At 42.2% G+C, this 14,484-nt stretch overlaps 1 protein-coding gene across 3 annotated transcripts in view; it reads right to left on the reverse strand.

Moving 5' to 3' along the window:
* Positions 1-2,642: 2,642 nt before the first annotated feature.
* The window catches only part of usp25 (ubiquitin specific peptidase 25), a 201,872-nt gene continuing 190,030 nt past the window's right edge, over positions 2,643-14,484 (reverse strand). For all 3 annotated transcript variants that reach the window (XM_072585756.1, XM_072585755.1, XM_072585757.1), the window contains 2 exons: positions 11,983-12,178; positions 2,643-3,500 (listed from right to left, as the gene is read on the reverse strand). In XM_072585756.1, the coding sequence (XP_072441857.1) occupies positions 3,328-3,500; positions 11,983-12,178 (369 nt within the window). In that variant the 3' untranslated portion in view covers positions 2,643-3,327. The remainder of the gene's footprint in view (positions 3,501-11,982; positions 12,179-14,484) is intronic.

Genomic DNA, 14,484 nt, shown 5'->3' on the forward strand with positions numbered 1-14,484 from the left:
TGCAAGTAAAGCAAGTAATTGGGAAGGCAAATGGAATAGTGATCTTTATTACGAGGTGGATGAACTATAAAGTGGATCAGCCTTGCTATAACATTACAAGTGCCAGTTAGACAAGACAAAGGATTACATAATAGTCTCGATCTGGTTACTTAAGGAGAAAGATATTTGCATTTGAGTAGGTTAATGAATGGATCACTAAAGAAGTTTGGAGATGTGCTCAAACTTGTGCCGTTCCTAAGAAATATATCCAACTATTACATAATAAGAGGAAGTGTGGTGAAGAGTAAGGGCTTTGAGCCAGAGTCAGATTACATCAAAGAGCAGCACAGATACCCCTTCTCTTTCTAACCATTGTGAATGTTCTAAACGAGTGAGTGTGATGGTAAAGGACACAGTTAATGACATTTGCAAATGACATTAAGATATCAATTGCAGATGATATGAGAACTTGAAAATCTGCAGAAAAGCATTTTATGTCAGTGTTATGAGATCAGTATATCAAAGCCTCCATTTCTAGACTATCAGTTTGATCTAGAAACAGGATTACAGTGAAGCTGTAAAGTTTATAAGTGAAGACTTGGAGACAGTGAGTTCAATGGTGTCAGATGGTGAAAGCATTGAAAAGATAATTAAGTAACAGATTAGCAGTAGTTGTATACATTGGAAGCTGCTGCAGCAGTGTGTGTTGCGATACAAAAGTATCACTGAAACCGAAAAAATGAATCTACAAGAGACTTGTGAGGCCTACCACATTAACTAGTCTAGAAACTTGGACATCAAGGAAGGTAGGAATACCTACTGGATATTAATGCAAGAGGGATGCTGGGATGGATGTGTGGAGAGATGAGAAACAACAAAACCAGGAATCGTGCATAAAGTTTCACTGAAGGTTGTGGTAACATCAAAGACAGTAGGCGAGCAGAGATTGAAACTGTCTTGCCATCTGTTGAGGAGAGAGTGGACATGTAATAAGCAACATTATCTGATTCCAAGAGAGATGGTGAAGGCAGTAGTGATGATGGAGGAAGAGTAGGCGATATTGGAAGAGGTGAAGGTGATGATGGAGGAAGCAGTGTTGGAGAAGGTGGTGGTGACAGAGGAGGAGATAGTGACAAAGGAGGAGATGGAGGATGTGGTGATGACAGAGGGGGGAGTGGATAACAGAGGAGGAAGTGATGATGTTGGGGTGATGGAAATGATGTTGGGGTGATGGAGGCGGAGATGATGTCGAGGTGATGGAGGAAGAGATGATGTCGGGCGGATGGAGGGGGAGATGATGTCAGGGGGATGGAGGGGGAGATGATGTTGGGGTGATGGAAATGATGTTGGGGTGATGGAGGCGGAGATGATGTCGAGGTGATGGAGGAAGAGATGATGTCGGGGGGACGGAGGGGGAGATGATGTTGGGGTGATAGAGGGGGAGATGATGTTGAGGTGATAGAGGGGGAGATGATGTTGAGGTGATAGAGGAGCAGGTGATGTTGGGGTGACAGAGGAGGAGATGACGGTGTTGGGGAGATGGAGGTGATGGTGAATGATGGAGGAGGAGATGGAGGTGTAGATAATGTCAGGGTGATAGACGAGGATGGGGAAATGGGAGCTGCGTGGGGGAGGGGAGATGGGAAAAGGAGTAAATGAAACTTGCATGAGAAGCATGTCAACAAATATTCATGTAGTTGATTGCTGGGATGCAAGGTTTGTCTAATGAGGAAAAGGTTAAGTGTTTAAATCAGTATCCATTGCAGTTTCGAAGAATGAGAAGTAATCTGACTGAAATATCGAAGATCCTGAGGGAGCCTGAAAGGTGGATGCTGGAAGAACGTTTCTCCTCCTGATGAATCTACATCTAGCGGGCATGGTTTCAGATGATGGGTGACACATTTAAACAGGAGATGAGGAAGAATTTCTTCTCTGTAGCATTAATAATAAACGGCTGCCGTGCACACCTGTGGCTAAGGGGAAAGGATGCTTTCTAGCTCTCCCACTGACCTATCCTTGTAGTACACTGCCTTTCCCCATAGGCTAGAGGGGCAGAACAGTCTGTTATTCACATAGATTCATCCAGATGGCTACACAGAGTTGATCACCAGATCATTTGGCCCGGTGCTTCACACAAATCTGATCATTACCTCACACCAGCCTGTCCCTCTCGTCCTTATGTACTTAACACGCTTCCCCTTAATGTATCTATGTTACTTTGCTTCAATAACATCCTAGCAATCTCTGGGAAAAGAAGCTTCTCCTTAATCGCTTTATGGACTTAGTAGTGACTGTACTTTATTGATGGCCTCTTATTCTGGCCTCCTGCGCTTCTCTATGTGTATTATATTGACTTTCTTCTTAACCTTGAAGACCTTCATCTGATCACCCTGGCCTTTTTCTACAGGAGGGGTGATAGCATTCCCTCTCCAGCTTAATCAATAAAGTGCTCACGGAAAGCAGGAGGAAAAACAAGAAGCAGAATTTAATTTAACAGACGTTTCCCTTGACTTTTCTTCCTTGGAGAAGTATTCTGGAAATTAACCTTCAATCCCTGAGACAGAAGGGCCATTCTGAAAGGGTTGATAACACTTGCTTCTCACACTTGACTATCAGAGCAACAGAGATATTTTTATAAAAAAACACACAGAGAACATCAGAAGTTTTGTCATTACATCAAAAAATAGCCATAAATAAAACTTTATTCTTTCAGTTCCTTAACAAGCCTCATGACGTCATTTTCCGGGGGGAACAGAGGGGTTTGGGGGGTAGAGGGAATGCTGGGAAAGTCGGCACCCACACCTCCAAATATTATTGGCTGTCATTAAGAGTAATGGGGAAAGAATAAAATTCATCAGCTGGAACTGAGGTTCTTTTTTCTAAAAAAAAATGTTGATAGCGTGGCGAGTTAACAGACTTACAGAAACCTGGTGGCAGGAGCAGGGATGCAAAAGATAAAGAGGGGGTATCTCTTGCCTCAAAACGTTCCAATTCTTAATTTAAACATCAGTCTCTTTTCTTTCCTCTCTCGCTCCTCCAACGTCACCATTTCCTCCGACCAGGTCCAAAGCATCATGCACACTGAGCTGTGTCCACTGTCAGTCTTGCCGTTTAGAAGTTCATTCATGGTAATAGACGCCTTGGTTGCAGTTAAGTTAATTTTTTATTTTATTTTTTAAAAAATGGGTAAAATCTATAGCAGCAGCAGCAAGCAAACTCTGTGACGGGAAGGTGAGGGTTATATCTCAGAACGGAAAGAACAAAAAAGACTTAAATGAAAGAAGTCCTTGTTGTTTGTAACGTGCTCCCCGAAAAAGAGAGAAGAAAAAAGATACTCTGTGTTTCTTTTCATCTGCCATCTGCGGGGGTTCGACTGAGAGACGCCATCACACGAGCAAAGCGCTCACAAAGTTCGTGCGTGGAGAAGGAAGGGAGCTTCGGTGGCTCACGGAAAGCTTTGATCTCAGTCGAGCAGTCCAGTAGCTTTGGCAGGAAGTCTGTCAGCTTCTCTTGCAGGTTGGCTGTGAAAGGGGAATGAGAAAGGGAAAGGGTTATTCATTTTTTGACAAAATATGACACGGCTTCCCATTCAGTTTGCTCCCCATCAAGAGGCTCACCCTGAAGGATTCAGGTGAGCAGCACCACTGCAGGTCTGCTCGATACCAATCCTAAAACCCAAATCTGATGCTTGTGCACTTTTCAATAACAACATTGTGCACTTATAGAGCATACATAACATGATCAGACATTCCAAGTTGCTTCGCCTATATGTGCACAATGTTCAGCATCATTCGCAACTCTTCAGATACAGGAGCAGTACACAGACAAATGCAATAATGTCCAGGCTTGGGTTGACAAGTGACAAGTAATATTTGTAATTCGCAAATGCCAGACTATGACCAACGAGAGATTCTAACCATTGTCCCTTGACATTCACAATGGCATCACCATCATCAAATCTACCACTGTCAACATCCTAGGGGTTACCACTGACTAGGGAATCAAATAAGACTAACCACATAGATATACTGGTTATGAGAGCAGGTCAGAGACTAACAATCTTGCAGTGAGTAACTCACCTCCTGATTTGCCAAAATCTGTCTACCAAGTCAGATAGCATGATGGAACACTCCTCACTTTTGGGTTGCACGAAGCTCCAAAAATACTCAAGAAGCTTGACACCATCCAGGACAAAGCAGCCCACTTGAAGGTACTACATCCACAACTTCCACTCCCTTCACGCCCAATACTCAGTAGCAGCAGGGTGTGCTATAAGATGCACTGCAGAAATTCACCAACCTTCCAAACTCAAGACCACTTCCACCTAGAAGGACAACGGCAGTAGATACATGGGAACACCATGGTCTGCAAGCTCCCCTCCCAGACACTCACCATCTTGACTTGGAAACATATCGCTGTTCCTTCAGTGTCATTGGGTCAAAATCCTGGAATTCCCTCCCTAATGGCATTGTGGGCCAATCTGCAGCTGGTGGACTGCAGCGGTTTAAGAAGGCAGCTCAACACCACCTTCTCAAGGGCAACTAGGGACGGGCAATAAATGCTGGCCCAGCCAACACACTGACATGAATGACTGAATACAAAAAACTTATTAGATTTCCAACTTAACCTGTCTCTGAAAAGAACTCAGAGCTGAATCACTAACTCTCTCTACAGATGCTGCCTGATTTGCTGAGTGATTCCAGCATTTTGTTCATTTGGCACTTCAATATTGCCCCCAGCGCATTTGCTTCGGGTGGAGAGAGACTCCCATTCTACCCCTGCTTTCGAAACTGCCAGCACTATTATCACAGCCATGGTCTCTGAAATAGATAGCTATGGTTAAGTTACATTGTAACGATTTCGTATTGGATCCAGGCAGACAGTGTTTTGACTGACCTGTTAAATCTAGGCTTCCTCTACATTTTCAGGCTGTCACAACAAATCCACATGCCTATCCCAAAGAAAGATGTTAACAAAAAAAAAACAGGAGCAAGGCTGGAATATTTGACTCTTGTAGGCCATTCAATCAGATGACTAAAAGCTTTCTAGTTCTATGCCATATTCAGTGATTCATAAAAATCAATTAACCTTCAATAAACTGAACAACTGACCATCCACAACTCTCTGGAGTAGAGAATTACCACGATTAATTGTCCTCCTCATGAAGAAATTTCTGCTCACCTGAGTCCTAAATGGTGAAACCTTGCCTTACTTCTATGACCCTCTAGTTCTAGTTTCTCCAACCACTCAGCTATTACCCTGTCAAACTGAGAATTTTACACGGTCCCTAACTACTGACCCCATTCCTCTCCCCGTCCACCATCTCAGATGAAACTAGACTTTTGGAAACGTGGTGGGATATTTGACCCTGAGATAAATATCTGACCATGTTTTTGCATCATTGCTAAAACTGCCCATTTCTACCTCCATAACACAGCCCATGTCTGAGTTTACCGGCTGCCTTCATGCCTTCAGACTCTCTGGACTCAACTCTTTCAACACCCTGCTGTGTCTGGTCTCCTTATTCCTCCGTCCATAAAGCTTTACCCAAAACACTGCTGCCTATGACCTCACGAGCACATCGCATTCAACCATCACCTGATCTTAGAAGATCCGTGGCTCTTGCTTGAGCAGGGCCTCAATTTTACAATTCTCACCCGTATTCTCAAATTCCTCCACCACCTTGCCCCTCCACATCTCTGTAAACTTAGCTAGTCTCACAAATCGCAGGGATAGCTGAACTCATTTATTGCTGGCTTCTTGAGGATGCCCAAATTTAATCATTTCATCACTAGTGGCCGTGCCTTCAGTTAGCTAGGCCTTAAATTCTGGAATTCGATCCATAAGCAATTTCACCTTGCTTTCACCTGTTGAGACACTCCTTAAAACTTACCTCTTTCATTAAACTTTTCATCACCTGACCTTATTTCCATATGGGCTGAAAATGTGTTGCTGGAAAAGCGCCGCAGGTCAGGCAGCATCCAGGGAGCAGGAGAATCGACGTTTCGGGCATGAGCCCTTCTTCAGGAATTAATCAGTCATGTCTGCGTGGGTTTCCTCCGGGTGCTCCAGTTGCCTCCCACAGTCCAAAGATGTGCAGGTTAGGTGAAGTGGCTGTGCTAAATTGCCTGTAGTGTTAGGTGAAGGGCTAAATGTAGGGGAATGGGTCCGGGTGGGTTGCTCTTCGGAGGGTCGGTGTGGACTTGTTGGGCCGAAGGGCCTGTTTCCACACTGTAAGTAATCTAATCTAATCATGATTCCCATAAGTGGGTCTAGACCACTTCCTTCTGTCAGAATCTTTCAGTAATATTTATAATTGTTCACTTCTATGTTAAATACTTGATGGAAGGACCCCTTCCCTCTTTCAGCTCCATATCCTTTGCTATTTATCATCATCTGAGTGCAATTTACACTCACTGCTCTGCAACACATATAACAATCCTATGTCCTTCGCACCTTGAGATTACTGAGATTAATTTTGCCTTCTCTGTCTTCCTACAGACTGAAGATTTTATTACCTATGACTTATACTTCTGATTACTTGCAAATAGCAGATCAGTCAGCAGTAAATAGCATGCCTCACAAACATCACAATGTCTGGGCAATGAACTTGCCCATAATTGCAGCCAACGGCAAGATTTGCTTTAATATATAAAAATTTAGTAATATTTTAAAAACAGAAAATAAAATAATGCTGTTGGCCTTTATGGCTTCCTTTATGAGAAGTGTTCTCGAATCTTTACAATACATTGAGAATCTCAACTATTTTAATCGTAGATAATTCATAACTGGTTAGGAAAGCTTTCTATTTCAAAACACTGTTAGGATAGTGCGAAAAATGGACTATCAATTTTCAACTGCTATCTGATTTTTCATACCTGAGGCTTTTCATGGATTGTAAAATGTTTTTAAAAGAGGTGAAAACATTGATTAAAGATGGTTGCAGCAAGCATTCACTACAAACTGCAGCAGTTTGTGAAACCATCACTAAATAGCATCAAATGTGAACTTAAATTAACCAGCCATTTAAGGTTTGATTTATACCTTTCTGGAAATTTCACAGATTGGGATGGAAGTTCCCTGCAGATTATCCAGTTTGGGAAAACCAATGCAGTTAGACATGGGAATACACAAAGGAGCTGTATTTCAGGCAACAGCTTTTGTGGCAGAGCAGAGAGAAGAAAGTAGATTCATTACAGTAAAACTATAAGGCTCGATCTTTCTCTTCGCCTCTATGACACAGCACATAGTAATCAGAGAAATTCAACGCACATTTCAGCAAAGGGCAAACGGAATCTCATTTGCAATGTCTTCTGAGGGTATAGGTAGCTTCTTCCTACCTCGGCAAATTCCTAACATGGAAGTATGACATACTTCCTAATGTGGAAGTATAGAAGTTTTAGGATAGCTGCCAGTTTAAGGTTTGATCCATCCAAAACGGGCTGAGACATCATTTTAATTAGACCATCAAGAAAGACTCAAACAATAGCATAGTGAGAGCTCTAGGTAAAAGAGAGTTTGAGGAAAGGGCTTTCAGAAACCAGCTACAGTTCTGAATCTGCAAATGCTGTTACTACAGTGAGCATCAGGAAGTCTTGTACAAGCAACCTCCAACATTCAATTCCTGAAGCCATTATAGCTACAGAATCTGTATTCAAGTTTTCAATCCCTTCACCCTGGAAAGAAAAATCTTCAAGCAAGTAAAAGTATTATACTGGTCTTAACCTCATCTTTGCATTTATCTTTTATCCATATCTAACAATCTTGGAAACTGTATTTCTGCAACTAGTTTTCCATTTTTTTTACTTAGCACCTTTCAGAAATAGTTGTGTAATAAACTAACCTTTGATTTCTTTTATTAGATTAGATTCCCCCACAGTGTGGAAACAGACCCTTCAGCCCCACAAATTCATACCGACCCTCTGAAGAGTAAACCACCCAGACCCATTTTCCCTCTGACTAATGCACCTATGGACATGGCCAAGTTACCTGACCTACACATCTTTGGACTGTGGCAGGAAAGGGAGCACCAGCTGGAAACCCACACAGACATGGGGAGAATGTGCAAACTCCACACGGACAGTCGCTTGGGGTTGGAATTAAACCTAGGTCACTGGCTGTGGGACAGCAGTGCTAACGACTGAGGCACCGTGCCACCCCAAATCGTTTAAGCTAAAGTTTTGTTGCTGGGAGTTGTTAGATTGGAATACTCAAAAATTTAAAGAGCTATAAAATTCACACTTCATGGGTCACAATGCAGGAACTCCCTCATGTAGTTCTGTCATTATTAACTAGATTTCTTAAAATGCACGTCCAAATGCTTTTCTGAAAGTCCTAAGTCTGATTCTTTTATTCTTTCAGATCTTAACAACCTTTTGGGTGGGAAATATTTTCATTTCCTTTCTAATTCCTTCAACAATTAGTTTAAATTTTGACCCATGGCTTCTAACCCACTTCCTAATGAAAACAGTTGGCTACTCATTCATCAAATTCCCATTTTGCTTTAAACACTTGAATTTGAGTCTCCCCCAACCTTTTTAAAAAAAAACCTTCTTTTCAGCCTCTGCAATCCACCCTTCACTATCATCTCATTAAAAATATACTCTTCCTTATATTACAAATTTACTAACCACTAACTATAGAAAAATAATTTGACATTCACACATATTATTTGTAATGTATTTGCTAATTAGGTCATGTAGGAGATTAGATTACATGGGATATATGGCACAGAATTAGGCCACTTGGCCCATCTAATTCATACTAATGTTAATACTCTGCTTTTTTCTTGTTTAAATCTATCACGACCATCCTCTATTCTTACTTTCACCACGTATTTGTTTAGCTTTCACTGAAACATATTTATATGCTTCCTTCAGCCACTCCCTGTGATAGGGACGTCCATACTCTCACCACACTCAGTAAAGAAGTTTCTTCTGAATTTGGTGACTATCTTGTATTGATGGCCTCTTCCCCACAAGTGGAATTTTCTCTGTATCCACCCTGTCTAAACACTTCATCATTTTAAAGGAATCTAGTAGGTCCGCCCTCAGCTGCCTTTTTCCCAAGAGAGGAGCCATCCACCCTGTCAATCCTTCCCTGATTTATATAACCATGCAATTCTGGCATTATCCTTGTAAATTTCTCTGCACCCTCTTCAGTGCTTCTATGTTCTTTTCGTAATATGGCAACCAGAACGATAGGCAGTATGCTAAGTGATATAATTAAGGTTCAATACAGAATCGGTCCAACTTCCCTTCTTTACAATTATACCCCTCCAGAAAGAAAGCCGAGTATTTGGTTTGCTTTCTTTCAGGCCTTGCTAGCAGGTGGTGCAACTTTTAATGATTAATATTGAAATGATACTATGGGTTTAAGAGGTGTATGTTGTCCTCTTTTTTGAAGAGACGTAGAGGTATTGAGCAGTCCATGCAGATACACTAGAGTAAACAGCTTCTCAGGCCTTGGCTTTTTTAAAAAGTTGGAACAATAGAAGCAGGCTGAATGGGTGTGGTAAAACCTCTCACAGAACCAGGAATTTTTGGTTTTTAGATTTTCAGTTGTTGGGGTGTTGAAGGTGGGGTTGGAAGCTATGGTACATCTCTCCCTGCTATTCTCTCTCAGATTCTTCTCGATGGCTTTCCTCCTGGACTGGAGAATTGTCTGTGAGGTAATCGATTTTTTTAAACTTGCTTTTTTCTTAGAGTGTTTTTGTGGTATGTTACTATATGGGAACACTTCCTGTTCAGTCGTAAAATAATCAATTATTCTGTAAATTTGCTAAGAGTTAAGTTAGTCCAATTTCTTCTTTCTTCTGTTGTATTTTAGTTATAGTGCATGAATAAAGTATGTTGTGCTTAATGTTGAGTAGTTTAGCCAATCAAATAACATCTGGAACACAACACTTTACATTTATCTTTAAAATAAGAAAAGGTTAAGCTATCACCTTAATATATTTTGAGGGAGTTTGGTCTGATCCATACCAATATATTGTTCTCTGAAAGCCCTTCATTCCTTTACCTTAGCTAGACTTGCATCTTACAATAAATAAGTGACTCCCCTCATTCTTCCTATTGAGTCTTGCACACTGTCCATAACAGATCCCACTCTGATCTCTGTGTTGAATTAAGTATTTATTTTTATGTTCAATAAAATACCCTTAGACAGCAGTTGGAGAAAAATGTTCATAGAATCCTGATAGTGCAGATACAGGTTATTCAATCCATTGAGTCTGCACCGAACCTCCAAAGAGTATCCCACTCATCCCTCACCCACCCTATTCCCATAACCCTATATTTTGCATGGCTAATCCGCCTACCCTGCATATTCCTGGATACCACAGGGCAATTCAGCATGGTCAATCCGCTAAACTGTACATCTTTGGATGGTGGGAGGAAACCAGAGCACCTGCAGGAAACCCACGCAGACATGGGGATAATGTGGAAACACCACACCGACAGTGTGGAGGCTGGAATCAAACCCAAGACCACGGTGCTGTGAGGCAGCAGCACTAACCACAAATATTTGTAATGCCTTGAGTAAAGTCAGGTGTACTGAATGTTGACTGCGTCTTTTGTTTTACTATTTTTGCATTCTCAGAAAGGAAAGCCAGAGTTCCAGAAGATGATAGGACTGCTCCCTCATTAGAAAGAGTAGACTGGTAGTGAGATTAACCAGTGAGTTACCATGCCTCAGGTAAAGTGTGAGGTTGAGAAGGTGGGTCTTCATGGTGATCTCAGCCAATACAGAATTTGGACCTGTGCTGGTGACATCAATCTGCATCACAAATCAGCAACTGAGCTAATCAATAGCCTGTGCAAAAATGCCCCAACCACAGTTTAAGCAGACCCTAATATGGGTCCAACACTAACACCTATTTCTCTAAATTCTATGCTTTGAAGTATAAAACCAAAGTTTCCATCTATTTTAATGTGCTACACACCAAGGCTTTGCTGCTCCAGTTAACGAGTACCTGCCTTCGCTGTTGTCTCCAAAGTAACTTGACATCATTTTGCAACATCCCCAAGGCCCTCTGAATTTGTACAAACCAGCTTTCCTTTTCACTGGTCGAAAACCTGAACACTTTGACATTGACTCCAGATTATGAATAATTCATAAAAGTGACAACCAACTGTGGTTTCCTGTATTGATTATTCACACCATTCTTCACCTATTGCCAAGAATGGTGAGGGTGTTCAGCCCAACCATTCTACAATGCTGTTCATCTTTCTGCAAAAGTAGTCCTGGTCCCCCGTCTCTGGTGCATTGTTTCTTTATTTCTTGAGTTTCCTTTTTTCCTTCAACCTTTCTTACATGTTGACAAGCTCTCTGTTTCAATTGCTAAATATCCTTTTGTGTTCCATAGCCTCACAACCTGCTGTTGAAAGAAGGATGTTCTTGCACATCTCCTATATTTGGTCTTACATCTGTGCTCCTTTGTTCTAGGTATTTTCAACATGAAAAATAAGACTGTGTCAATCTATAACCATCCCTTCAAAATAAATTGAAATACTCCTGTTAAAACATTAAAAAATGGGTTTGTTATAATGATAATTAACGATTATAACTTGCTTCAATTTAAGAAGTTTTTAAAAATCTAACTCAATATGTTTCAGTCTACTTCTGAACCTCTTGCATTTCTCTTCACATCTAGATAGCTCAATGGTCATTCAACAATCCTTGTGGAGGTGAAGGCATGGTGGCAATGTTACTGGGTTATCATTCCAAAATCTCAAACAAATGCTCTGGGAACAGGCATTCTAAGCCCATCATGGCAGATGGTGAAATTTCAATTCAACAGAAATCTGGAATACAAACAAGTCTAATGGCAATCATTGTCATAGAAGACCAATTTAACATCCTTTAAGAAAGAACGTCTGCCTCATTTACCTGATCTGGCTGACATGTGATTCCAAATCCAATGCAATGCAATTAGAGATGAGCCATAAATGCTGGCCTAGCCAGTGTTGCCTGTATTCCACGTACGAATGAAGAAAAACTTACGTTCCATTTCTTGCCCCAAGTATGAACACCATCGGTTCCTCATGTCTTCTACAGCCACAATGTCTTTCTCTTCCATTTCATCCACCAATAACAGCGGCAGACAGGGAACGACCAACTCATTCATGGTGGTGAGTCCTTCCTCTACGTCCTGGTCATCTCCAGACTCAAAGAGAGCCGCGGCATGCTCGTTCAATTTCTACCACAGCACAGCAAAGGAATATGTCAAATAGACAGAGTCATACAATACAGAGCAAGGCTTTAGCCCATTGAGTCTGTGCTGACCTTTCTACACTGATCCATCTACACAAATCTCACTTTCCACGACCGGGCCCATTGCCTTGAATATTATAACATTTCAAGTGCTCATAATATTTTAAAGGTTCAAGAGCGTGGTGCTGGAAAAGCACAGCAGGTCAGGCAGCATCTAAGGAGCAGGTGAATCAACATTTCGGGCAAGAGCCCTTCATTAGGAGTGGGGCTTGTGAGCCAAGGGGGTAGGGAGATAAATGGGAGGAGGGGTGGGACTGGGGGGAAAGGTGGTTGAGTGTGAGATATGTAGATGAAGGTGTGGGTAACGGTGATAGGTCGGAGAGGAGGTTGGAGCGGCTAGGTGGGAAGGAAAATGGACAGGTAGGACAGGTCTTGAGGGCAGTGCTGAGTAGGAAGGTTGGAACTGGAATAAGGTGGGGGGAGGGGAAAATGAGGAAACTCGTGAAATCCATATTAATGCTGTGTGGGTGGAGGGCCCAAAGGTGGAAGATGAGGCGTATTTCCTCCAGGCTTCGGGTGGTTAGGGTGTGGTGATGGAGGAGGCCCACGACCTGCATGTCGTTGGAGGAGTGGGAGGGGGAGCTGAAGTATTCGGTCACAGGACAGTGGGGTTGTTTGGTGCGAGTGTCCCGGAGATGTTCTCTGAAGCGCTCAGCAAGTTGTCAAGTTTCCACTCAAGTTACTCTCTATTCCAGAGTCTCAACACCCTTTGGACGAACATTATATCTCTCAAATCCTGAGTCTTACATGTTACCATAAAACATAATAAAATTTGAAGGGTCCATGAAATAAAGGGTCATAGTTACATAAATAGACTGGAGAAGTTGGTGTTATTCTCCTTACACCAGAGAAGGACAAAAGAAGATTCAATTACAGGTTACTAAATCCACAACAGGCTGCTCAGAACAGATCACAATAATCCAGATGAGGTAAATCCGAGGTTTCGCAAAAGCTCATCATTCTTCCTTACTTTTCTACTCTTTACCTTAATCTTTAATATCCAGGATCTCGTAAAACCTATGTTCTCAATGTATCCTTCCCCCTTTAATGATTTTTACACACATGTTCCCAGCTCCCTCTATTCATGTACACCTTTAAAATTGTGCCTTTTGCTTAATACTGAACTTGCTATCGCAATGAGTAGTTAAGGCATATAGAACTCTGAGTTCTTTATTCAGAGAGTAGAGGGGGTATGGAATGCTTTGCCTGCAACGGTAGTAGATTCGCCAAGTTTAAGTGCATTTAAGTCGTCATTGGACAGGCATATGGACGTACATGGAATAGTGTAGGTGGGATGGGCTTCAGTTTAGTATGAGAGGGCGGCATAGCTGGTGGAGGAGGGAGGGCTTCAGGTGTGTAGATAATTGGGATGCCTTCTGGGGAAGGTGGGACCTGTACAAGAAGGACGGGTTGCATCTGAACTGGAAGGGGACCAATGTCCTGGGTGAAAGGTTTGCTCGAGTAGTTCGAGAGGGTTTAAACTAGTATGGCAGGGGGGTGGGAACCTGAGTTGTATACCGGAGGTGAGAGTTGATGCAGATGAGGCAATAGCAAGAGGTAGACCAGCTAGTGGGAAGGATTTTCCTGGGAAGGAACCAAGGGATCAATTAAAGTGTGTTTGCTTTAACACAAGGAGTATCAGGAATAAAAGTGATGAATTTAGAGCATGGATCAGTACCTGGTGCTATGATGTTGTGGCCATAACAGAGACATGGGTTTCTCAGGGATAGGAATGGTTGCTGGATGTTCCAGAGTTTAGAGCATTTAAAAAGAATAGGGAGGGGGGAAAAAGAGGAGGGGGGTGTAGCACTACTAATCAGAGAGGATATCACAGCTACAGAAGCTTCCACTGTCGAGGAAGATTTGCCTACCGAGTCAGTATGGGTGGAAATTAGAAACAGCAAGGGAGCAGTCACCTCGTTAGGGGTTTACTACAGGCCCCCCAAAAGCAGCAGGGAGATGGAAGAAAGCATAGGTCGGCAGATTTTGGAAAAGTGTGGACGTAGTAGGGTTGTTGTAATGGGTGACTTTAACTTTCCCATTATTGATTGGAACCTCCTTCAAGCAGAAGATTTGAATGGAGCTGTTTTTGTAAGGTGTGTTCAGCAGGGTTTCCTAACTCTGTACGTTGACAGGCCGACAAGGGGAGAGGCCATTCTAGACTTGGTGCTCGGAAATGAGCCGGGGCAGGTATCAGATCTTGTGGTGGGAGAGCATTTTGGTGATAGTGAC

Source organism: Chiloscyllium punctatum, chromosome 15 (genome assembly GCF_047496795.1).
Source record: "Chiloscyllium punctatum isolate Juve2018m chromosome 15, sChiPun1.3, whole genome shotgun sequence".
NCBI classification, from domain to species: Eukaryota; Metazoa; Chordata; class Chondrichthyes; order Orectolobiformes; family Hemiscylliidae; genus Chiloscyllium; species Chiloscyllium punctatum.